Source organism: Bos grunniens, chromosome 7 (assembly GCF_055505025.1).
Source record: "Bos grunniens cultivar Pamir isolate PY7600 chromosome 7, Bosgru_T2T1.0, whole genome shotgun sequence".
In the NCBI taxonomy this organism is placed as follows: domain Eukaryota; kingdom Metazoa; phylum Chordata; class Mammalia; order Artiodactyla; family Bovidae; genus Bos; species Bos grunniens.
This window is the reverse complement of record NC_141171.1, coordinates 94,598,731-94,622,708: the sequence shown is the minus strand read 5'-3', so window position 1 is coordinate 94,622,708 and position 23,978 is coordinate 94,598,731. Positions and strand designations below refer to the sequence as shown.

The following is a 23,978-nucleotide window of genomic DNA, read 5'->3' as shown; positions in this document are numbered from 1 at the left end:
GTCCATTACTAGTATAAAGTTTGACATGCTACATAAATAGAATATGGTAATATACTGCGCCTACCTAATATAGACCACCACCCCACCATATTTGGCAGAGTTAAGCCGGGCAAACTAGACCATTTGGTGATTCTTGTACACAGTCTGACTTTCTACCATTGCACTTATGCTCTTCCCTCCCTTTGGCATTCCTGCTCCCTATCTCCCCCTGTCAGACAAAGTCTTATTTATTTTTCAAGGCTTAGCTCAAATGCCACTTGGTCACAGAAACTCCTGATCCATGTCACCTCCCCCATCTGCCAACCACAAATTTTCTCCCTCCTCTATTCTGAAAGCATCTTTTAAAGGACACAAATCATTCTTTATTATTTAATAATTATTTGTGCACATGTCACGGCTCCCTCTTTGAATATATGCTCTGCCATGGCATAGATCAGGCATGATTCATCTTTGTATACACTTAGCACCTAGGACAGTTCTCTTTACCGTGGACGTGCTCCTGATGTATGTGCTGAATTGAAAAATTAGGTCCTTTTATTACATTTGGCCACCTTATGCGAAGAGTTGACTCATTGGAAAAGACTCTGATGCTGGGAGGGATTGGGGGCAGGAGGAGAAGGGGACAACGGAGGATGAGATGGCTGGATGGTATCACTGACTCAATGGACGTGAGTCTGAGTGAACTCCGGGAGTTGGTGATGGACAGGGAGGCCTGGCGTGCTGAGATTCATGGGGTTGCAAAGAGTTGGACACGACTGAGCGAATGATCTGATCTGATCTGATCTGATTACATTTTTGACTTTAAAATTGAGGTTATTGTTTTAAAACTTACTCTTGTCACTTGATTTTCTTAATTTTCCAGTTTACTATCAGAATAAATCACAGAGTAATCTAAAAACACCCCCCCAAAAAAATGCCTTGCCTGAGATAAAGTATGATCCCTCTTCACCATGTCAACTACAGTAAAATAGCAGAGTCATCTCTAGTTCAAGCTGACCAAGTGATTTCCAAACTGGATGCTTTTACAACCTTTATATATGAATAATATGGGTAGAAAAATAATTACTGTCCTCAAATGAGTTCAGTGTAAGTGTGATCAATTCTTCCCTATTTCTTCCTTCTTACTGATTTCATCTGTTTGTACTTCAACTTAATTTACTTGAGTAAACCAGTGAACGAAGAAGGCAATGGCACCCCACTCCAGTACTCTTGCCTGGAAAATCCCATGGACGGAGGAGCCTGGTAGGCTGCAGTCAATGGGGTCGCTAAGAGTTGGACACGACTGAGCGACTTCACTTTCGCTTTTCACTTTCATGCATTGGAGAAGGAAATGGCACCCTACTACGGTGTTCTTGCCTGGAGAATCCCAGGGACGGGGGAGCCTGGTGGGCTGCCATTTATGGGGTCACACAGAGTCGGACATGACTGAAGTGACTTAGCATAGCGTAGCATAGCAAACCAATGAAAAATAGTTGCTTCCAAATTATTTGCACAGTATCATAACCAAAGATTGTTAAAATACGTGTAAAATAAATATTTTAAAGCCAAAGGTTAGTCAATATTTGAGTGAACTGTAATATCAATTCTGTCATCTTTCATTTAGATATTCAAGCTGGAAATCCCAAGATAGGAGCCTAGCAATAACTAGCAAATCCAAACACATCCCAAGAGCTTTTTGTTTTTGTGATGACATATGCCAATTTGACATATCAAAACTAATCCTGTTCATGGGATTGCTAACAAATTTACTCAAATAAAATAATATTACTATCTTGATTGATGCTTAGGAGGGAGTAATATCCTCTCATGTAGTGAATATGTATATATTGTTATCTGTAATGGATTGAATTCATCCTTTCCCAAATTTATATGTTGAAATCCTTGCTCCCCACGTGATGGTGTTTGGGGGTGGGTCTTTGGGAAGTAGTTTCAGATGAGGTCTTGAGGGTGAGGTCATCATAATGAGATTAGCATCTTTAAAAGAAGAGAAGGAGAGACCAGAACTGTCTCTCTGCCTTGTGAAGACCTCAGCAAGAAGGTTGTTATTGTTAAATCACTCAGTTGTGTCCGATTATTTGTGAATCAATGGACTGCAGCACACCAGACTCCTCTGTCCTGTACTATCTCCTAGAGTTTGCTCAAATTCATGTCCATTGAGTTGGTGATGCTATCTAACCACCTCATTTTCTGTCACCCTCTTCTCCTCCTGCCCTCAATCTTTCCCAGCATCAGGGTCTTTTCCAATGAGTTGGCTCTTTGCATCTGGTGGCCAAAGTATTGGAGCTTCAGCATCAGTCCTTCCAATGAATATTCAGGGTTGATTTCCTTTAGGATTAATTGGTTTGATCTCCTTGTAGCTCAAGGGATTCTCAGGAGTCTTCTCCAGCACTACAATTTGAAAGCATGAATTCTTTGGTGCTCAGCCTTCTTTATGGTCCATTCTCACATCCGTACATTGGAAAACTCATACCCTTGACTATACTGACCTTTGTGAGCTAAGTGATGTCTCTGCTTCTTAAAACCCTGTCTAGGTTTGTAGGGTTTCTTCCAAGGAGTAAGTATCTTTTAATTTCATGTTTGCAGTGATTTTGGAGACCAAGAAAATAAAATCTGTCACTGCTTCTACTTTTTCCCCTTTTATTTGCCATGAAGTGATGAGACCAGATGCCATGATCTTAGTTTTTTGAACGTTGAGTTTCAAGCCAGCTTTTTCACTCTCCTGTTTCATGCTCATCAAGATACTTTAGTTTCTCTTCGCTTTCTGCTGATAGAGTAGTATCATCTGCATATCTGAAGATGTTGATATTTCTCATGGCAATCTTGATTCCAGTTGTGATTTATCCAGCCTGGCATTTTGCATGGTGTATTCTGCATATGAATGAAATAAGCAGGGTGACAATATATAGCCATGATGTCAGTTCAGTTCAGTCGCTCAGTTATGTCCGACTCTTTGCGACCCCATGGACTGCAGCACGCCAGGCTTCCCTGTCCATCACCAACTCCTGGAGCCTACTCAAATTCATGTTCATAGAGTCAGTGATGCCACCCAACCTCCTCTGTCCCCTTCTCCTCCCACCTTCAACCTTTCCTGGCATCAGGGTCTTTTCCAAGGAGTCGGTTCTTTGCATCAGGTGGCCAAAATACTAGAGTTTCAGCTTCAGCATCAGTCTTTCCAGTGAATATTCAGGACTGATTTCCTTTAAGGTTGACTGGCTGGATATGCTTGGAGTCCAAGGGACTCTTAAGAATCTTCACCAACACCACAGTTCAAAAGCATCAATTCTTCGGTGCTCAGCTTTCTTTACAGTCCAACGTTCACATCCATACCTGACTACTGGAAAAACCATAGCTTTGACTAGATGGACCTTTGTTGGCAAAGCAATGTCTTTGCTTTTTAATATGCTATCTAGGTTGGTCATAACTTTCCTTCCAAGGAGCAGCGTCTTTTAATTTCATGGCTGCAGTCACCATCTGCAGTGATTTTAGAGCCCAGAAATATAAAGTCCCTCACTGTTTCCACTGTTTCCCCATCTATTTGCCATGAAGCGGTGGGACCGGATGCCATGATCTTCGTTTTCTGAATGTTGAGTTTTAAACCAACTTTTTCACTCTCCTCTTTCACTTTCATCAAGAGGCTCTTTAGTTCTTCTTTGCTTTCTGCCATGAGGGTGGTGTCATCTGCATATCTGAGTTTATTGATATTTCTCCCAGCAATCTTGATTCCAACTTGTGCTTCATCCAGCCTGGCATTTCGCATGATGTACTCCGCATATAAGTTACATAATCAGGGTGACAATATACAGCCTTGACGTACTCCTTTCCCAATTTTGAACCAGTCTGTTGTTCCATGTCCAGTTCTAAATGTTGCTTCTTGACCTGCATACAGATTTCTCAGGAAGCAGGTAAGGTTGTCTTATATTCCCATCTCTTTAAGAATTTTTCACAGTTTGTAGTGACCATAGTCAATAAAGCAAAAGTAGATGTTTTTCTGGAACTCTCTTGCTTTTTCGATGATCCAGCGGATGTTGGCAATTTGATCTCTGGCTCCTCTGCCTTTTCTAAAACCAGCTTGAACATCAGGAAGTTCATGGTTCACATATTGCTGAAGCCTGGATTGGAGAATTTTGAGCATTACTTTCCTAGCGTGTGAGATGAGTGCAATTGTGTGGTAGTTTGAGCATTCTTTGGCATTGCCTTTCTTTGGGATTGGAATGAAAACTGACCTTTTCCGGTCTTGTGGCCACTGCTGAGTTTTCCAGATTTGCTGGCATATTGAGTGCAGCACTTTCACTCCTTTCCTAATCTGGAACCAGTCTGTTCCGGAAGGTAGCAAGAAGGCAGCCATCTGAAAACCAGGAAGTGAGCTCTTTTAAGGAACACAGTCTATCAGCATTTGATCCTGGACTTCCCAGCCTCTAAGACTATGACAAAAAAAAATGTCTGTTTAACTCACCCAATCTATGGTATTTTGTTATAGCAGTCTGAGGTGAGTAACGCAGCATCTATTATTTATTTTCCAAACAGCTGTACTATTTCCACTAAAAACTCAGGCTAGTGAAGTCAGACATGAATGCACACACTTTATAGTCAGCAAATATTTCCTGGGTGCTTATTATTTTCCAGACACTAAATACTTTCATGTTCATTAGCTCTTTTAATATTCAGAATAATCTACGAGGTGGGCATTGCTCTTCTCATTTTAAAGAGAGAAAACCAAAGATCAGATAGATTAAATGATGTAACTAGAAAATGAAGTTATTGGCTCCATAAGGGAAATGTCTGTTCTGTTTCATTAATTGCTAGAATTCTGATTGTTAGCACAGAGCCACTAATAGCTCAGTATTATGGGGTTGATAGATTATTGATATCAAGTAACAGTTAAGCCGAATTTCTACTTAAGCCGAATTTCTCTCATTTTTTGCAATTGAGTTGGTGTTTTAGGATTAATCAGCAAATTCATTTTGAAAATTGAAAAAGTTTATGCTTTGCCTCTCAAAGACAAATCTTTCTATATGAGCATTCTTATTGAGTGGACAAGTTTATTTTTCATTTGACCAGGCTTATCAATCTTTTTTAACCCCCAAGTGTTTGTTGATTTCCTATTATAATGAGAAAGATATTCCTAATTCAGAGATTTTTCAAAAAGCATGTTTCTTCTGTAGTTATATATCTTTAGTAATTTTTCTGGTCCATGCATTTATCAAACATATTTACTGTACATTTACTGTGTGTTAGGCGCCATATATTAGTGAACAAAACAGACAAAAATGTCTGTGTCCATGGAATGATTGATCCACTGGGGTTTTTCTTTTCATTTATTCAACTTGATATGCTTTGATATTGTCAATTATTTTAATATTTAATTAATAGTTGAGTTATAGGAAATTTACTTTGGTGAAAGAAATGGGGTAGGAATCCATCTTTGTCTCCATAGGCTTAGCTATTTATCTCAACTGAATATTCACGTTTAATCTTTTGCTATTGATTTTGGAGCAGCACCCTATGAAAATCTAAATACCTGCAGGTTCTGGCATTTATTTCTAGACCCCATTCTGAACACTGATCAGTTGTGGCTATTCCTGAACCAGTGTTTTAAAGTTAAAATTGCTGTAACTTTATAATGACTTTTGATTTCCAAAGTGACTCATTTCCATGCAAAACTCTTCTTTTACAGATTTATTTTTCTTTATTCTTATAACATGTTTAGTCTTCCAAATGAACTTTACAACTATTTAGTCATGTTTTTAAAATTCTCAGTTTTGTGACTGAGATCACATTGGTTTTAATGGATTCATCAAGCAGAAATCACTACTAATTAACAGTGACTCTCCACACCCAGGTGTTTTCCATGTATTCACATCTTCTTTCATGTCCTGCAATAAAGTTGTAAAGCTTTGTTCATATAACTCTTGGGTTTATCTTATTTTGTTCACTTGGTTTTTATTTTTTCATTATTATTTTTAGAAAGATTAATTTTGTACTTATTCCTTTACTGTCTTTTCTTGGTGTTTTTATGGTTTTTCCCTTCAGTTTTTTAAACCCACAATGATATCATCTATAAGTAATGGAAAATTTGCCTCATACTTTCCAATACTTACACATCTTATTTCATTTTCTTATTTAAATGCATTGGCTCACTCTTGCAAAACACTTTTAAGTAGCTGTGCCCTTGTTTAGAATCCTTGCCTTATTCTTGGCTTACACAAAATTGCCTCTATTATTGCTTTGGTTTGAAAGATTTTTGCTAGCTTTGGGGCTTCTGTCTACATCATTATATCACATTAAAAATTACTCATCTCAGTACTGTTGAAATTCTTTGTAGGGCAGTAACGGAGATGCTGACATAGAGAACAGACTTATGGACATGGAAGGAGGGTGAGGAAGGAGAGGGTGGGAAGTACGGAGAGAGTAACATGGAAAGGTACATTACCATATGTAAAATAGATGCCAGTGGGAATTTGATGTATGACTCAGGAAACTCAACCCGGGCTCTGTAACAGCCTGGAGGGGGATGGAATGGAAGGCAGGAGGGAGATTCAAGAGGGAAGGGACATAGGTGTGCCTGTGGCTGATTCATGTTGATGTTTGGCAGAAACCAACACAATACTGTAAAGCGATTATCCTTCAATTAAAAATAAATAAATTTTTAAAAATCACCTATCGCTTTCACTAAGATTTTTAAATTAGAAAATAATGTTGAATTTTATCACATACTTTCTAAGTATTATTCAATCTCATTTGACCAAATTAATAGGGTATATTTTAATGGGTTCCCAGGTGGCACAGTGATAAAGAATCCAGCTGCCAAGGCAGGGGACACAGGAGACACGGGTTCAATCCCTGGGTCAGGAAGATTCCCTGGAGGAGGAGATGACAACCCATTCTAGTATTCTTGCCTGGAAAATTCCATGGACAGAGGAATCTGGTGGGTCATAGTCCGTGGGGTCAGAAATTGTCAGACATAACTGAGCATGCATGCGCTATTTTAATAAATTTCCTATTATCAAACTATTTTTCCACTGTCAAGACGAATCTAAGCATGTTGTGATTTATGATTTGTTAAATATACTGTACTGCTGATTTCTACTTGTGAGTTTATTTATAAACATAAATATGCTATCATGGCATAAATATCAATTTACAACTTGCTGTTTTCAACTCAGCAATGATTTGGTGATCTTTCTCATGTAAACATATTGATCTATCCCTTTCTTTTTGTCTTTTGTCTGCTACATAGAACTTCATAGTGTGGATAAATCACAATTTATAGAATCCTTCCTGTGTTGAAGGGCTTTCAAATCTGCAGCCCCTTCTTCTGGTAATTTCTAATCATTATTGCTATTTCTAACAATGCTGCAATACTATTTACATATCTCTTGGTCTATGTGCAGAGTTTGGGGAGTGGAGATACTAAGAAATAGAATTCTGGACTCATCACTTATGTGAGTTTAAATAATGCATACAAATTGACCTCTGAAATGGCTGTAACAGTTCACACTGCTGTTAGTAATGACCATGATATTCATTTCCTGCACACATACCAAATCTGACACACTCAAGCAGTTTTATATTTTACTCATCTCTGTAATAACATTTTAAAAACTGCATCTTAGTAGGATCTAAGTTTGCACTTTTTCTTTTTGCTGTAAATATTTTTCTTCTGTGAATTTCCTGTTCATATCTTTAGCCTATTTTTCTGTTCAGTTGTTAGTCTTTTTCTTACCAATTTAAGGAGTTCTTTATACTTTCTGCCTTTTAACCTCCTTTCTGTCATATATTTTACAAATGTCTGCACATGTTTGTTCTTTTTTGCTGTTTACTTTGTTTATGATGTTCTTTGTTTCAAATGTCATGTGTTACATAGCCTCTGAGAACCCCCACTGGACACTTGTGAGAGGCTGAGAGCGGAAAAGGCACAAGATATCTTAGAACTAATTACTGGGGAAATAGCTTTGGCCTGAAAGGATCTCAGGTCTCCTGACCACAATCTGAGAGCAACTGCACTGTCTTGCCATGTGTTTGAAAATAATTGCATTTATTCAATTTAAAATTTGCTTAAAACTCAACATTCAGAAAACTAAGATCATGGCATCTGGTCCCATCACTTCATGGCAAATAGATGGGGAAACAGTGGAAACAGTGGCTGAGTTTATTTTTTTGGGCTCCAAAATCACTGTAGATGGTGATTGAAGCCATGAAATTAAAAGATGCTTACTCCTTGGAAGGAAGGTTATGACCTACCTAGACAGCATATTAAAAAGCAGAGACATTACTTTGCCAACAAAGGTCCATATAGTCAAGGCTGTGGTTTTTCCAGTAGTCATGTATGGATGTGAGAGTTGGACTATAAAGAAAGCTGAGTGCCAAAGAATTGATGCTTTTGAACTGTGGTGTTGGGGAAGACTCTTGAGAGTCCCTTGGATAGCAAGGAGATCCAACCAGTCCATCCTAAAGGAAATCAGTCCTGGAAATTCGTTGGAAGGACTGATGCTGAAGCTGAAACTCCAATACTCTGGCCACCTGATGCGAAGAGCTGACTCATTGGAAAAGACCCTGATGCTGGGAAAGATTGAGGGCAGGAGGAGAAAGGGACGACAGAGGATGAGATGGTTGGATGGAATCACTGATTCAGTGGACATGAGTTTGAGTAGACTCTGGGAGTTGGTGATGGACAGGGAGGCCTGGCACAGTGCAGTCCATGGGGTCTCAAAGACACGACTGAGTGACTGAACTAAACTGAAGGTACCATCTACTTCCTGCTGTAACCCTGACTGGTAGGCCTATCCTGTGTGGGGACCAAAGGCCAGTCCAAGGGGATGAAGGAAAGGCAGGGGAGATGGATTGATAAAGAGGGAGAGAGAGAGAGAAGAATGAGTTCCAGCTATTTACTGTCAGAGAACAGAGCTGTTACAAACCAGTTCAGGGAGCAGCCACAGTAACAAAAACTAGGTGGCCCTCTGCAGCTGGCAGGAGAAGGACCCGATGCTCAGTTTTTCTGTTGTTCAGTTGCTCAGTTGTGTCCGACTCCTTGTGACCCCATGGACTGCAGCACACCAGGCCTCCCTGTCCTTCACCATCTCCCAGAGCTTGCTCAAACTCATGTCCATTGAGTCAGTGATGCCATCCAACCATCTCATCCTCTGTCATCCCCTTTTCCTCCTGCCTTCAATCATTCCCAGCATCAGGGTCTTTTCAAATGAGTCGGTTCTTTGCATCAGGTGGCCAGAGTATTGGAGCTTCAGCTTCAGCATCAGTTCTTCCAATGAATATTCAAGGTTGATTTCCTTTAGGATGGACTGGTTTGATCTCTTTGCATTCCAAGGGACTCTCAAGAGTCTTCTCCAGCACCACAGTTCAAAAGCATCTACTGGTTTTTTTGAGCACATCTTATTTTTTATGTCAGGATACTGAGTTGAAAGCCAGTGGACCTAGATGTACTCCCAGCAAAGGCTTAGTATGGATAGCTGGGCCCAGGCTGGTAAGGGAAGTGACAGATAGATGTCAAGGGCCCTGGCCAGTGAGAGCCAAGAGCAGGTTGAGTCATCTGGGAGCTTCTCTGGGCTCTGACTAGGGTGGGAGAAGACAGATTGTGTAAGTACAGACTTTATTACAATTGTTAGCAGGCAGACCCAGTAGAAAAGGGGCATCTCCCCCAGAAAAGAAGAGGCAGATGACACCACCCTCAGACCCTTACTCTCTCCTGCTTTCATGAAGATGTGGAAAACCACATTTTTTTCTACATTCACCCAAGATCCCTTCTTAGGAAGAGTTGGAAGAGAAGGCTCCCTGAGAGACAGTCATTTTGTCCAAGAAGACTGTGGCCATTTTCTTTAAAAAAAAAAAAAACAACAATAATTAATTATGATTGGAGGATAATTCCTTTACAATATTGTGATGGTTTTTGCCATACATCAACATGAATCGGCCACAGGTATACATGTGTCCCCCCGATTCTGAACCCCCCTCTCATTGCCCTTCCTACCCTCTGGGTTGTCCCAGAGCACCGACTTTGGGTGCCCTGCTTCATGCACTGGCCTTCTATTTTACATATGGCATTTTCTAAAGAAATTGTCTAAAGGATTGAATCTTAATGATTGTTAAAATTGGGTTGAATATTTTGGTACTTTTTCTTCATTAACCTCTGATTGAGTGGCATCACTCTAAAGGAAAACCAGACATATGACAGAAAACATAAAGGAACTGTATTTTCTTCCTATTTGCACAAAAGTTAGCAGGACTGATTTTTGATCCCAGCTCATGGCTGTTTGCAATGAGAAACTGTCCATACAGGTCCCTAGACCTCTTGCCATATAGCCAACCTCATTATGGCTCAGAGGTCCTATTTATAGACGGCAGCCCCTGTAAATGGTGAATACCATTTTGTTTATTTTTGGAAGCAATTATTCTACATCAATTTGGTTTCTTAACCCAAGGCTGGTGGGAAAGCACAAAGTACTCGGGCACTGCTGTTCATCCGGAGCCAAGTCAGTGAAAAGTCATACTTGATGTTTGGAGTTCAGGCTGTCGTCTGTTACATCCTGATGGAGATGGACAGTTCCTGGTCTTGGAGTGGTTACCTTGTGGAGTGATCCAATCTGCTGAATTGTAGAACTGACTGAGAAATAGGTCCACAAATACTGGGGTGGTGTGGAGTAATGATGGCTTATCCCTAAGTTCCCCTAAAGACTTGTTGCTACCTGCAAAGACCTCACTGGTCCCACCACTGACTTTGTATGAGACCTGGGCCAACTCCTCTCCTATGTTGATTTCTTAGGTGTTCAATTGAAAGGGAACATATACCGTGCTGCATGCTAATTCACTTCAGTCATGTCTGACTCTTTGCAACCCCATGGACTGTAGCCGACCAGGCTCATCTGTCCATGGGATTCTTCAGACAAGAATACTGGAATGGGTTCCCATGCCCTCCTCCAGGGGATCTTCCCAACTCAGGGATCGAACCTGTGTCTCCTGCACTGCAAGTGGATTCTTTACTGCTGAGCCACCAGGTAATCTCATATAATTATCAATACATGACCAGAATTTATCTGTAGATGATTGCAGAAGTCAAGATTAGGAGAAGACATGTTGGATGGACTAACAGGCTACAAATCAGGGTCTTAGAAGCCTATTTTAGCAGATAGTTTCATTTAAGGTAATTTCTTCATAAAAGAGATTGTATTTGATTTAATTTTTCTAAGGATGTTTATCGACATTTAGTTATTCTATCTTTCTTTCCATTTTCCTACTTCCCCTTATGGGATTCAGAGAGAAGGTCATCTCAGAATAAAACCACACAAGAATTTCGTCTGTGTAATTCTTGCCTGTGCATTTTCTAGGCAGGAAATTTTAAAACAGGGCTTGCCAGGAAGACAGTTAAATTTTCAGGCATCGGTTTGAAATCAATAATGTATATTTCTTAAATAACCATTTTATCTCACTTGGGAAAAAAATGTGTGATTTAGAGAATTGGATTTTAAATAAACTAAAAAATGATTGCAACCTGGAAGGCATTATGTTGGGAGAAAATGGAGGGGAGAAGTATCTGTCTATAGCAAAAGGGCCAGATTCAAAATAGCATAGCAAAGAGAAAAGGTCTGTGTTGTTTAGCCAGTGTCTTAGTGTTCTTATCATTAATGAATGTTCATCTTAATTCTGTTAGTTTGATATTTTTTTTGATGTGGACCATTTTTAAAATCTATCGAATTTGTTACAATATTTTTTTCTGGGTTTTTGTTTGTTGTTTTGGTTTTTTGGCCAAGGGGCAATGCGATCTTAGGTCCCCCACCAGGGATCAAACGTACATCCACTGCACTGGAAGGCAAAGTCTCAGCCACTGGACCGCCAGGAGGTTCCTTAATACTGTCACTTTGTTATAACTGAGCCAGTTCTTCTGGGTTTCATACCCTATGGTGAATGAGGCAATCTTGTAACCTCTTTTTCTGGTCTACAATGAGGATATGTCAATTAGGATGCTTTGGGCTCTAGGAAACCAGTGGTAAGCAGGATTTCAAACATATCTCCTCAAGAATCCTGTCCCTCGTTATTCAGCTAAATGTTAGTATAGGTACAGGTGTGGAGGACTTTGTAGACATAATTAAGTATTCTAGGAGACTGACCATGATATAGGGGCATTATCCTGGGTTAACCAGGTGGGCTCAGTGTGATCACAGGCATGTGTGCTTAGTTGCTTCAGTCGTGTCTGACTGTTTGCGACCCCAGGGACTGTAGCCCACCAGGCTCCACTGTCCATGGGATTCTCCAGGCAAAAACACTGGAGTGGGTTGCCATGCCCTCCTCCAGGGGATCTTGCTGACCCAGGGATTGAACCTGCGTCTCATGACTGAAGCTCCCTTGACAATCTTGGAGCATGCAGTGATTGTGGGAATGGTAGGCATGTGTGGTGGAGCAAGAAGAGAGAAGAAATCAAAGAGAAGGAATGGCATACTAGGTGCGGATGATGACCTTCAGACTTCTTGAACATGGTTAAAAGTCTATGTGTTACTCACAGTTGAATTCAATCTCATATAATATACTCTTACAGTTTCCAGGATTGGTTACAGGTCTGGAAAAAAAAGGATAGAATGACTATGATCAGTTGAGAATAATTTTCCAGGGTGTAATGAATGCTGAGAAGTCTACCCTATTGTCTACTCTAGGAGGTCATTGGACAATATCAAGGAGGTAAATTGTAGATGAATAGTCTCGTTCTCAAGGAGTTTCACTTTCAGTGGGTAGACCACAGGCTCTGGGATAAATTTTGTCTTTATAGTCCTCTATAAAAGATTGTATGACCCTAAGGAATCTTGCTGGAGGAAGTTACTTTTATTCTCATAGGGTGCCCGACCTGGGAAACTGAGCCAGAGTTTGAAATGTCTCTATAAGGTGCCTTAGTTTCGGTCCCTTCAGATTTAGCCACAAGGATTCAGATGCAAGCCGTTTGTTGAAGAGGCTCAGGGACCAGCAGCTGGGGTGGGGGGGCATGTGAGGCAGGAATGAAACAAAGCTGAGATGGGGCATGTCATGAAGCCAGCCAGCACCAAGGGCACTGGGAGAAGTAGAGAGTCCCTGCCTCTGAGTTATTGAAATACCCGCACATCAATGCCAGCGCTCATTGGTTGAGGGGTGTTCCAGGCACTTGGTGGGAGGAGGGATGTGAATTGGAAAACAGCCTTCAGATGGAGAGATCAGATATTCCGCCTGTGTGCTGAGGCCTGAGAGAGGACAAGGGCCCTAACAGCTTCTGCAACAGGGTGTGACTGAAGTATAGTTGATTTGATGAATAGATGGGGAACAGGGGAAACAGTGGCTGATTTTATTTTTTGGGGCTCCAAAATCACTGCAGATGGTGACTGTAGCCATGAAATTACAAGACACTCCTTGGAAGGAAGGTTATGACCAACCTAGACAGCATATTAAAAAGCAGAGACATTACTTTGCCAGCAAAGGTCTATTTAGTCAAGGCTGTGGTTTTTCTAGGCGTCATGTATGGATGTGAGAATTGGACTATAAAGAAAGCTGAGCACTGAAGAATTTATGCTTTTGAACTGTGGTGTTGGAGAAGTCTCTTGAGAGTCCCTTGGATAGCAAGGAGATCCAACCAGTCCATCCTAAAGGAAAACAGTCCTGAATGTTCATTGAAAGGACTGATGATGAAGCTGAAACTCCAATACTTTGGCCACCTGATGCGAAGAGCTGACTCATTGGAAAAGACCCTGATGCTGGGAAAGATTGAAGGCCAGAGGAGAAGAGGACAATAGAGGATGAGGTGGTTGGGTGGCATCACCGACTCAATGGACATGAGTTTGGGTAAACTGTAGGAGTTGGTGATGGACAGGGAGGCCTGGCGTGCTGCAGTCCATGGGGTCAGTTGGACATGACTAAGTGACTGAACTGAATTGATAGTTGATTTACAATGTTGTGTTAGTTTCTGGTTTACAGCAAAATGATTCAGATATATATATCTGAGTATACATATGTACTTTTTCACATTCTTTCCCATTACGGTTTATTACAGGATATTGAACCTGATTCCCCCTGCTGCACAATATGAACTTGCTGTTGATCCAGTCCCTATATAATACTTTGCATCTGTCAAAGGAAGTTATTTCCATACCCACCCAGTAGCACCTGCCTTTGTATCACTACTGAAAGTAGGAAATCAGACCAGAAATGAATAGATGGATTTTAATCTTACGTTGGAGATTTGCTTCAGAAGCATATATAATTTTTAAGCTGGAAGAGACCTGAGAGGGGAACTAGCCCTTTTCTGTTCACTTTACTAGTGAAAAATTGAGGTCCACATGCCACCTGTGGTGACAGAGCCCTCACATGCGGTGCCAGGCCAATGCCAATGTCCTCTGACTTTGTGCAGAACAGAACTAGCATCAAGGGACAGGCAGCGGAGGCTTTGGGTTCCTCCAGATCTCCAGTTAACCCCTTTTTCTCCTTCTTTTATATGGACAGTTAAGTTTTTAAAAATTATGTAAACACAGCCTCAAGTCCCCCCACTCTAATTCAAGCCTCATAGACAATCCTATGTCCTTCCCACAAAGAAAATTCAGAGTATCTTTTGGCCTCAGTTCAGTTCAGTCTCTCAGTCCTGTCCAACTCTTTGCAACCCCATGGACTGCAGCACGCCAGGCCTCTCTGTCCATCACCACCTCCCGGAGTTTACTCAGATTCATGTCCGTTGAGTCAATGATGCCATCCAACCATCTCATCCTCTGTAATTCCCTTCTCCTCCTGCCTTCAATCTTTCCCAGCATCGGGGTCTTTTCAAATGAGTCAATTATTCATATCAGGTGGCCAAAGTATTGGAGTTTCAGCTTCAGCATCAGTCCTTCCAATGAGTATTCAGGACTTTTGGCCTAGGATTCTAGAATCTTTTTAACCCACACTGGTTAAGAACAAAATAAAAAGTGGCTTAGGTTAAATAGTATAAAAAAGAAACAGCTCCTCTGAAGTTACTTAATATTAAACCACCTTTGAGAACTTTGAGAAAACTTTCAAGGAAGAAAAAAGCAAAAACTTGTTTACACATGAACCAGAATTTTGTTGAGTTGACTGTGCAGTCAGCACTCATCTCAACTTGTGAATTGTGACAACTGGGTCCTTGGTTTGGAAGGGTTCAAAGAGCTTCTTTCCACATGGCAGCATTTTTCCATGTGAGGAGGAACGTCAGTCTGGTACCTTTTCTTGGTTTTAGTTCCAAAGTGGTGATAACTTCACTATTGCGGACAGGCGTTCCTCATTAAAACCGCTGCCTCCTTTTGGCTTTTAACCGGTTCCCTGTAAGGTGGGTCCAGCCAATAGATATCACTGTCCCCATTTCAGGGACTGAGAGAGGAAATGAGGGCTTGCAGGCATCTGGGCCAGTGCCAGGAGCTGGGAGAGGAGCCAGGGCCCCACTGACGAGAGGGCTCCGTAAGTGCCATTTAGTTGCCCTTTAACTCAATTAGTCCCAGACATGTTGTTTGGAGGCTTGCATTTATGTCCTTGATCTCATCAAGTGGAAGCTGTGGTTGCTGCTCACCCAAGGTAAGGACATGGATCCGTGTGTCTCCTGAGGCCTCCTTCAATTATTTCATTCTATTTATTTATGCATGCACTTAAAATTAAACAAGTTCTGTGGCTTTGAAACCTGGTAGACCAGGGATCTGCTAATTACTCAATGTGTGACCTTGTAAGATCACTTAATATGCCTCATACTTAGTTCCTTCGTCTATAATATGGGGTTGCTGTGATGATTGCATAGGGTAAGGGACACAACACTTAGCATTATGCATGAGTATCCCACATTCAAACTATGGTTAGTCGTCTCAGTTCTGTCTTCAAAACATCCTGTAACTAGAATTTCCCCACCTGCCCCACTTCTCACCTGCCACCTCTGTCAAAGACGCCACTGTCCCATATGTATTTATGGTAATAGGACCTGTCTAAAGTCTGTTCTACCCCCTCCCTTCTGCACTTTATTGTTAACATAGGGGCCAGAGTGAGTCTTTTAAAATGCAAGTTGGAGCACAGATAACTCTACCCAAGCTCCCAGTGACTTCCCTTCCTCCCAAACCCAAAGTCCTCACTGTTGACCAGAGTCCTCTGCCGTGTGGGTTTTAGCCATCTCTGCCTTAGTTTCTCCTTCCACTTCTCTCCCGCTCTCTGTTCCAGCTATTTTGTCTTTCTTGCTGTTCCTCAAGCAGAGCATGTCCCTGCCTCAGTCTCTTTGCACTTAATCCTCCCTCTTCCTGGAAAAATTTGCCCTTAGATTTCCTCCCTCACTTCCTTTGAGCTTCTACTCAAATATTACCTTATCCATCACCTTCCCAACCTCTTATATATCGATGTATGATGCATATATTAATTTCATATTCATTCACGCAGTAGATGCTCTATAAATATCTAGATGGTTCATAAACTGTAACGAAAGAAAAGCTAACATTTACTGAAGGCTTGCTATGTGCCGTTAGTTTTGCTTTCTTTTTGCTGGTGGCAGTCTGTCTTCTTAGTGTACTCTGTCATCTGCTGTGGATCTTAGCTCAGATCATGACTCCAACAAATCTTCCTTCAGTCAAGCCACAAGTGATTCTTCACTCCTCTGTATTCCCTCAGTGATCAAGGGATTCACTGAACCCCTGTGTTGTAGAGCTTTTTTTTTTTTTAAATAAGTATCTTAAATATAATAAGGCCTTTGATGGCAAAGGCCATATCCAGTGCAATTTTATGTAATGCACAGTTTGTAGGGCAGCCTCTCAATTTCTAATCCACTTTAGATATATAGGAAAAGTTACTTGTCTTCTTTCAAGTTCTAGAAATGAACTCTCCTTGATGGATGAGTGTTATTTGGGATTGTAGATTTCAGAACCTGAAGTCTCAGAGTTAATGAGTTCAAGGCAAAAACTAGGTAGAACAGAAAAATGGAAACATAAAGCTACAAAAGTCAAACACATCATTAAAAGACTACATGAATATAAGATTGAATCATGTAGTTATCACTATGGGTCTGTGGCCCCATGTCAGTAAATATGACAAGCTTGACTTATTTATAGAGCTTTGGTAGGAAGTGATTATCACTTCTTCTAAATTTTCTATGGTAATTCTTTATTTTATTATTGGAGTGTAATTACTTTACAATGTCATGTTAGTTTCTGCTGTACATCAAAGCGAATCAGCCATATGTATACATATATCCCCGGCCTCTAGAGCCTCCCCCTCCCCATTCCATCCCGTAGGTCATCACAGAGCACCGAGCTGAGCTCCCTGTGCTGTACAGCAGCCTCCCTCTAGCCATCTACCGTACACGTGGCAGTGTATATGTGTCAGTGCCACTCTCCCAGTTCGTCCCACGCTCCCCTTCTCTGCTTGTGTCCATACATTCGTTCTCTACATCTACATCCCTGTTGCACAATGGAATATTAGCCGTAAAAGGAAAGAAGTTGGATCATTCGTCATGATATGGATGGACCTAGAGTCTGTCATACAGAGTGAAGTCAGAAGGAAAAATACAAATATCGGTTTTTAATGCATATATATATATATATATATATATATATATATATATAAAATGTGTCTCTATTCCTGCCCTGCAAATAGATTCATCTGTATAGCTTATGAAAAATGGTAGAGATGAATCTATTTGCAGAGCAGGAATAGAGACACAGACATGGAGAATCCTTTATTTCTTTACTTATTTTCTCTGTGCTTTCATTAACAACTTCCTAGAAAAACTAGTATTAGAATATTTTTTCCTATGTTGCAGGGAAGACTTCTGGATAAAATAGTTTCTCTTCTGAGCTATCACAGTAGCTCTATATTGAGGTAATTTTTTATGGTTATGGTATTTTCGGTGTAACTCTCTCGTGTGGAAAAGCCTCAGGCATTGAGTGAAGTCCTTTTTCACTTTATCCTTAGAACAGCCCTGCAAGGCAGGCATTAGTACTATCTCATCACTCATGCTTAAAACCCTCAAATGGCTTCCCATTTCACTTACAGGAGACTCATTCTCTTACTATGGCTGTAGGAGCCACCCCAGCAGGCCTCTGCTCACTTATTCCTTTCATCTCTTACCCACCTTATTCCACATTATTTGCAGCAGTTCCATCTGTCCTTGAACATGCCATGCCAAGCCAAGCTGCTTCCTGCCTTGGGGCCTTTGCACCTGCTGTTCCTTCAGCCTGGAATGCTCTGTAATCAGATCTTTCAATGACTGCTCTTTGTCCTCATTAAACCTCAACTCAAAATTTAGCTTCTCAGATGTACACATAACCTCAAAACAACAACAACAAAAACACCTTCTGTATGGGGTTGTCAGATGTAGAAAATAAAAATACGAAACAGGGAATTTCAGATAAACAACAAATAGTCTTTTAGTAAGTCGCATGCAATGTTTGGGACATATGCATACTCAAACATTATTTGTACATCATTTATTTGAAATTCAAATTTCATTGGGTGTCCTGCAATTGATCTGGCAAGCCCACCTCCACAGCCACTTTGTTATAGTACCCTGTTTTATTTTCTCCATGGGACTTTTCACTATTAGAAATTGTTTGATTCTCCCACTGGAAGATAGGCTGCATGAGGGTGGAGCCCTGTTGGCCTTGTTCACAGCTGCATCCTCAGAGCCTATCATATTGCTTGACATATAGTAGGTGCTCAATAAATATTTGTTATAAAGGTAAGCAAATAGAAAAAGAAAAACCTTAAAGCATTGAGTGATACATCCAGGGCATACTGCTAGCTAGCGGAGATTGGAATTAGGCATTATGGTGCCAGGGCTCTTGTGAGTTTCCTAGATTTTGCCGTGCGGAAGGGATCCTACTACTCTCTCAGGAGATTCAGAAGACCCTTGGAGCAGTAGATTTGGGGAGAAACCAAGGCTGCAGGAGCCTTTCTCATTTGCTTTGTAAGTAACGAAAGGAAAACGCACTTGGGTGAAAAGAACAAGATACTCTGCGTTTGGAATGGGATGAGAAGCAGTGCGCATCCTCCACGTCTTGGGACACGGGTAAACTCCCTGCAACTTCAGGACTTGCTTTATTGTCAGACTCCCGGAAACCTCTAGACCCTGATTGCAGGAGAAACTAAGGGCACAAGCAAAGAGCGGGGAGGGGAGGATGGGGATGAAGTCAAGGCAGAAGAAATCAAACTCTGGTCCTGGACCCAGGGCGCGCAGCGGGGCGGAGGCAGCGGCGTTCAGCCTCAGGACTCGGGCGGGTTCACCTCTCGGTGTGGACACTGGCTGCTCCGCAGGAACCAGGGAAGGCGCATGATTTCCATCCTGGCTCTCTTCATCGAACGGACCGAGATGGTCGGAGGGCGCGTCTCGCTGCCGGCCCAGAGCTAGCTGCGTGGGTAGCTAACCGTGGCCGGCTCCCGGGGAGCAAGCTGGCTCGGGTCCCTAACCAACTCCAACCGGCTCTCGCCTCGCTCGCCCTCCCACCCGGGAGCTGGAGGACGGTCCCGGGCGTGCCGAGGACTCCCTGTCGCATGAGTCGCCCGCGCGCCCCGTTCCGAAGCAGCCGCCCCCTCCGCTGACAGGTGCTGCCCTGAGGGCGTCGGCTGCGGGGTCCCCTGGCGCGGCGGCTGGGAGCGCACGACCGAGCGCGCTTTGCTCCCCAAGTCCGGAGCCAGCGAGGAGAGGGGGCCAGGGCGCGGCCTGGGGGCGGGCGGAGGGGGGACTCCAGTGGCCTGGAGCCCCGGCGCTCGGAACCACAAACTTTGCAGCGGCCGCGATCTGGCCGCAGCGACAGCCCATCCCCGTCGGTGCGCGAGGAGGCGGCGCCGGCGCCGCCGGAGTCCCGCGGCGGGAGAACCTCGGCGGCGAGGGCGGCTTGCCCCCGCGCTGGCCCGAAGCCGCCGGTCACTCCCGGCTGGTGCTGCTGCGTCGGCCGCCGCCGCCGCGGGGCTCCGGGAGGAGGCGCAGCCCGAGAGGGCGGAGAAGAAGGAGGAGGAGGAGGGGAGAGGAGGAGCGCGGGGTGGAGGATGGAGCCCCGGGCGGCCGCGGCGGGCTCGCCCGAGCCGGCGGCGGCGGCGGCGTCCTCGTTTCAGGCCCGGCTGTGGAAGAACCTGCAGCTGGGGGTGGGCAAGAGCAAGGGCGGCGGGGCCGCGCGCGCGGGGGGCCCTGAGCGCCGCACTGCGGACACCCCGTCGCCCTCCCCGCCGCCCCCCGGGGGCCGGCGGGATGCCCCGGCTGGCTTGGGTGGCGCGGGCAGCCGGTGGAGCGGCTTCAAGAAACGGAAGCAAGTGCTGGACCGCGTCTTCTCCTCCTCGCAGCCCAATCTGTGCTGCTCGTCGCCGGAGCCTCTGGAGCCCGGCGGCACCGGCCGGGCCGAGCCGGGGTCCACGCTGCGCCGCCGGATCCGCGGGCATCTGCTTCCCGTGGGAAAGGGGCCGGGGGCCGCCACTGCTGCAGCCGCAGCCAGCGCAACGCCTCCCGGCGGACGCTCCCCAGACTCGGCTCCCTCTTCGTCCTCCGCCTCATCCTCGCTGTCCTCCTCGCCCCAGCCGCCCCCGAGGGGGGACCGCGCCCGGGATGAGGGCGCGCGGCGTCGGGGCACCGCGGCGCACTTGTGCCATCAGAAGAGTTCCTCGCTCCCGGGCACCGCCTGCTTGGAGCAGCTGCTGGAGCCGCCGCCGCCGCTGCCGCCTCGCGCTGAGCCAGCCCCGAGCCCGGCAGAGCCGCGGACCCCGGAGAAGGGCCCGGAGCGCGGCAGCAGCGGGGTGAGTGACAGGTGGGCGCGGCCCGAGCCGGGGCGCGCGGGGCCACGCCTCCAGCGGTGGGCAATCGGGACCCCGGGAGGGGCCGGGTAGGGGTGCTGCGGATCAAACAGTGCGAGGGAAAAGTTCTGACTTGCCCTCTGACTTGACTTTGGACAGAAAGAACACCTACTGCTAGAAGCTTGTTTGGGTCGCTTTCTCAGCTGCCTATGAAAGTGGACGTATTAAAGGTAGCCCAATAGGAGAGGACCCTGGGGAAGGAAATGGCAACCCACTCCAGCATTGTTGCCTGGGAAATAACATGGACAGAGGAGCCTGGCGGGCCACAGTCCACGGGGTCGCAAAGAGTTGGACACGACTGAGCGACTAAGCACATCACAATAGGAGAGGAATAAAGTTAGACATAAAATGCGTACTTTTTTGGAGAGCCCCTAAAAGGACTGTCTAGCTAAGTCTCATCTTGTCCAAGGAAAAGCAAGCACTCCCAACACACTTGCAGGGAAAATTAGAAATGCGAAGAGGCAAACGTGAGGTCATGTCTTGGGGAAACTCTTTAAGCGCAAAAGTCTTCATCTTCCCGCCCTCCCTTCTCAAAACTTCCTGCTGCGAGTGGATCGCTGTCTAACAAGTGGACAGCGTGTCTCTTCCGAGTTAGTCACACGGATGTTCCTATGGCTTTTTCTGTTTTATAGTCATCTAAAGTAGTTGCGTTCAATTTACGCTGCTTTGTACACCATGTTGACTCTTGGGTCAGGCAATAGTCAAGTAAAAATCTGTAAAACGTTCCACTGAGCTGCGGCTTTTACTCCCTCGGTTTTGTAGGGTTTCCTAGAGGCGGTGTACTTTTGTAAATGTTTATCAAATCGTGGTCATGCTAGCAAGTATTTTGAAAGTTGCATTCTGCCAGGGACCTAAAGAACTTTTTTATTCCAATACATTTTATATTGATTCTCATTATCTTGACTCTGATGAGTTAGGTTAGGGATATATACAGTAAAACTTTAATTAGATGAGAAGTTGCATCACAAAAAACATAAGGCCATGCGTTGAAGGGTAAGATATGGGAATAGATGGACTTTCAGTTGAAGTTTTTACAGTTTATTGGCTAGTGTATTAGTGTAATCAGGAAGTAAACCAGAATGCTAGTACGCTTTGTTTCATAAACACAACTGCTTCAATAATCTGATGTTACTGACGCTCTAGAAAATACCTGATGGTTTAGAACAAGGTTCCAGTTACTCTCAGAGGAGGAGGCACAGATTGTATTGACAAAAAGCCTGAATGAACCTACCTTTCCTTTTTGTCTTGAAAGAGAATTGAATAGAACTCCTAATTCTGGCTCCAAAATGAGGTGGTTTTACAAAGATGCTTTAAATTCAGTGTTGATGAATACTATATATTTTAAAATTATTTATTTTTGAGTATGTACGTAATCGTAATGTATAAGAATTTTAGAGCTGGTATACTTGTTTACATTTGTTTTTATTAACTTTTATGATCAAAACATTTTAAAAGACACCATATTTCTGCAAGTGTTAACTTACTAAATAATTTTGCAGTTCAGTGAATTGCAAGATATTTTCATAACAATAGAAAGAATTAATCTCTATATTCATTTTTATCAAAACGTTTTCAGATGCTATCAACCTTTATTTGAAAAATACTGCTATTTAAATATGAACATTCTATACAAAAGACCAAAAAACCTATTTGAGAGAATATGAAGCAAACATTATTACCTGTGTCTTCATTAATATTCTGGGCACTTGCATGATATAATCCTCACAACTGCCCTACATGATAGAAGTTCTTGCTATTTTATATGTTAGGAAATCAATGCTCAAAGAAATTAAAGAATCTTTCCAAGGTCACATTGTTAACATATGACAGAAAGAAGTTTTGTCATTCTCTAAAATGTTTTTCCATCATGACAGCTACGCTTGACCACTTTTAGAACTTTGTATGTCTCTGAGATAACTTCAGTCCTATTGATTAATACTTGTAAGTTAGCCTATTAATACATTCCAGTTTCCTAGAATCTGTTCTGTGATTGATTAGCTGAATTAATTTGTTCTTTGTTCTCGGTAATGCATCGTTGCGTATCTTTTATATCACATTTACAAATGACATTATTGATCATACCATTTATAGTTCTAAAGAAGCTTTTCATTATAAAGAACCAGAATGTCAGTGAAGTCATAGGAGGAATACAAAGGCTAAACCATCTTTCAAAGAGTAGGTGATAGATGGAGTGTAGACAGGAAAATAGGCCCTGAGGCTTAATTGTTGATTCGCTGCATCTGCTGCTTATGAAACCTTGTGCCCTGAGAAGTGGACAGTTTTCTGTTACGAGTCCCACATCCAGTTTTTAGCAGCATTCTTTCACTAATGCACAGAGAGGATTCCTCAGTCTCCTAAATGCCTCTTTGCCCAACTCTAGGAACCTGGCTCACCCCTCTGGAGAGAAGGAAGTAATGGAGCTGGAACCTGGGGCTGGACGAGGACTCCTTAAGGTGTCCAGGAGTAGGTGTAACTCTGCAGCACCCTCCGGGGCCTCCAGCCCGACTCAGGGATCTTTCCTTTCTCTCCCTGCACCTCCTCACTGAAGACACTTGGGCATGGGGAGGGAGCTTGTCGCACATGTAGATTTCAGTTTTATTCACAGTTCATAAGCACAGATGGGAACACATAAAAGACAAGATGCTAAAAGCCTTAAATCCATCTTCAGATTGCCTAGAGAAAAAGCCCTTTCTCTCAAAAAAAGGAAATTCATTGCAAAAGAAAGCAGGTTACTCAAATTTTCTCTTGTCCTCTGCTTGCTCCTGGCATTAGCCATGTTCTGCAACACTCTCCCCACCTCTCCACCCCTTAGCCCAGCACGAGGCCCCAACAACATATGTGCGCATACACTGAGACTGGGTGGAGATACGGTGCAAAAGCAAAAAAATCATTTTGGACTGCTTGGGAAAGAGATTTGGAAGTCTCTGCTGTATAATTATTACAACTGAACAAACCAGTCTACCTCCCTTGCCCCTGCCAGCCTACTTGCTATTGTGTGTGTGTTTTTTTTCAGTCAAATATACCTTTGAAACAGTTTAGCAGACTTAATAATGCCTTGCTGTTGGGGCATGTGCATTATTTAAAAGGTTCTGCTTTGAAAAAAAAGAAAAAAGAAACCCCTTTTTTCCCACTGATTCTAGTTCACGTGCTGGGCCATATTGTCATACCAGATGCATTTCATTTTCTGCAACACAGTTGGGAAAGAT

At 43.2% G+C, this 23,978-nt stretch overlaps 1 protein-coding gene across 19 annotated transcripts in view; it reads left to right on the top strand.

Annotated features, from left to right (window-relative positions):
- The window catches only part of MCTP1 (multiple C2 and transmembrane domain containing 1), a 721,660-nt gene that overhangs the window by 131,050 nt on the left and 566,632 nt on the right, over positions 1-23,978 (top strand). For 16 of the 19 annotated variants that reach the window (XM_086413151.1, XM_086413144.1, XM_086413150.1 and 13 more), the window contains exon 1: positions 19,963-20,715. The exons of the other annotated variants lie outside the window; for them this stretch is intronic. In XM_086413151.1, coding sequence (XP_086269277.1) covers positions 19,978-20,715 — 738 coding nt within the window. In that variant the 5' untranslated portion in view covers positions 19,963-19,977. Of the gene's footprint in view, positions 1-19,962; positions 20,716-23,978 lie in introns of those variants that run through there. 19 annotated transcript variants of the gene reach the window in all.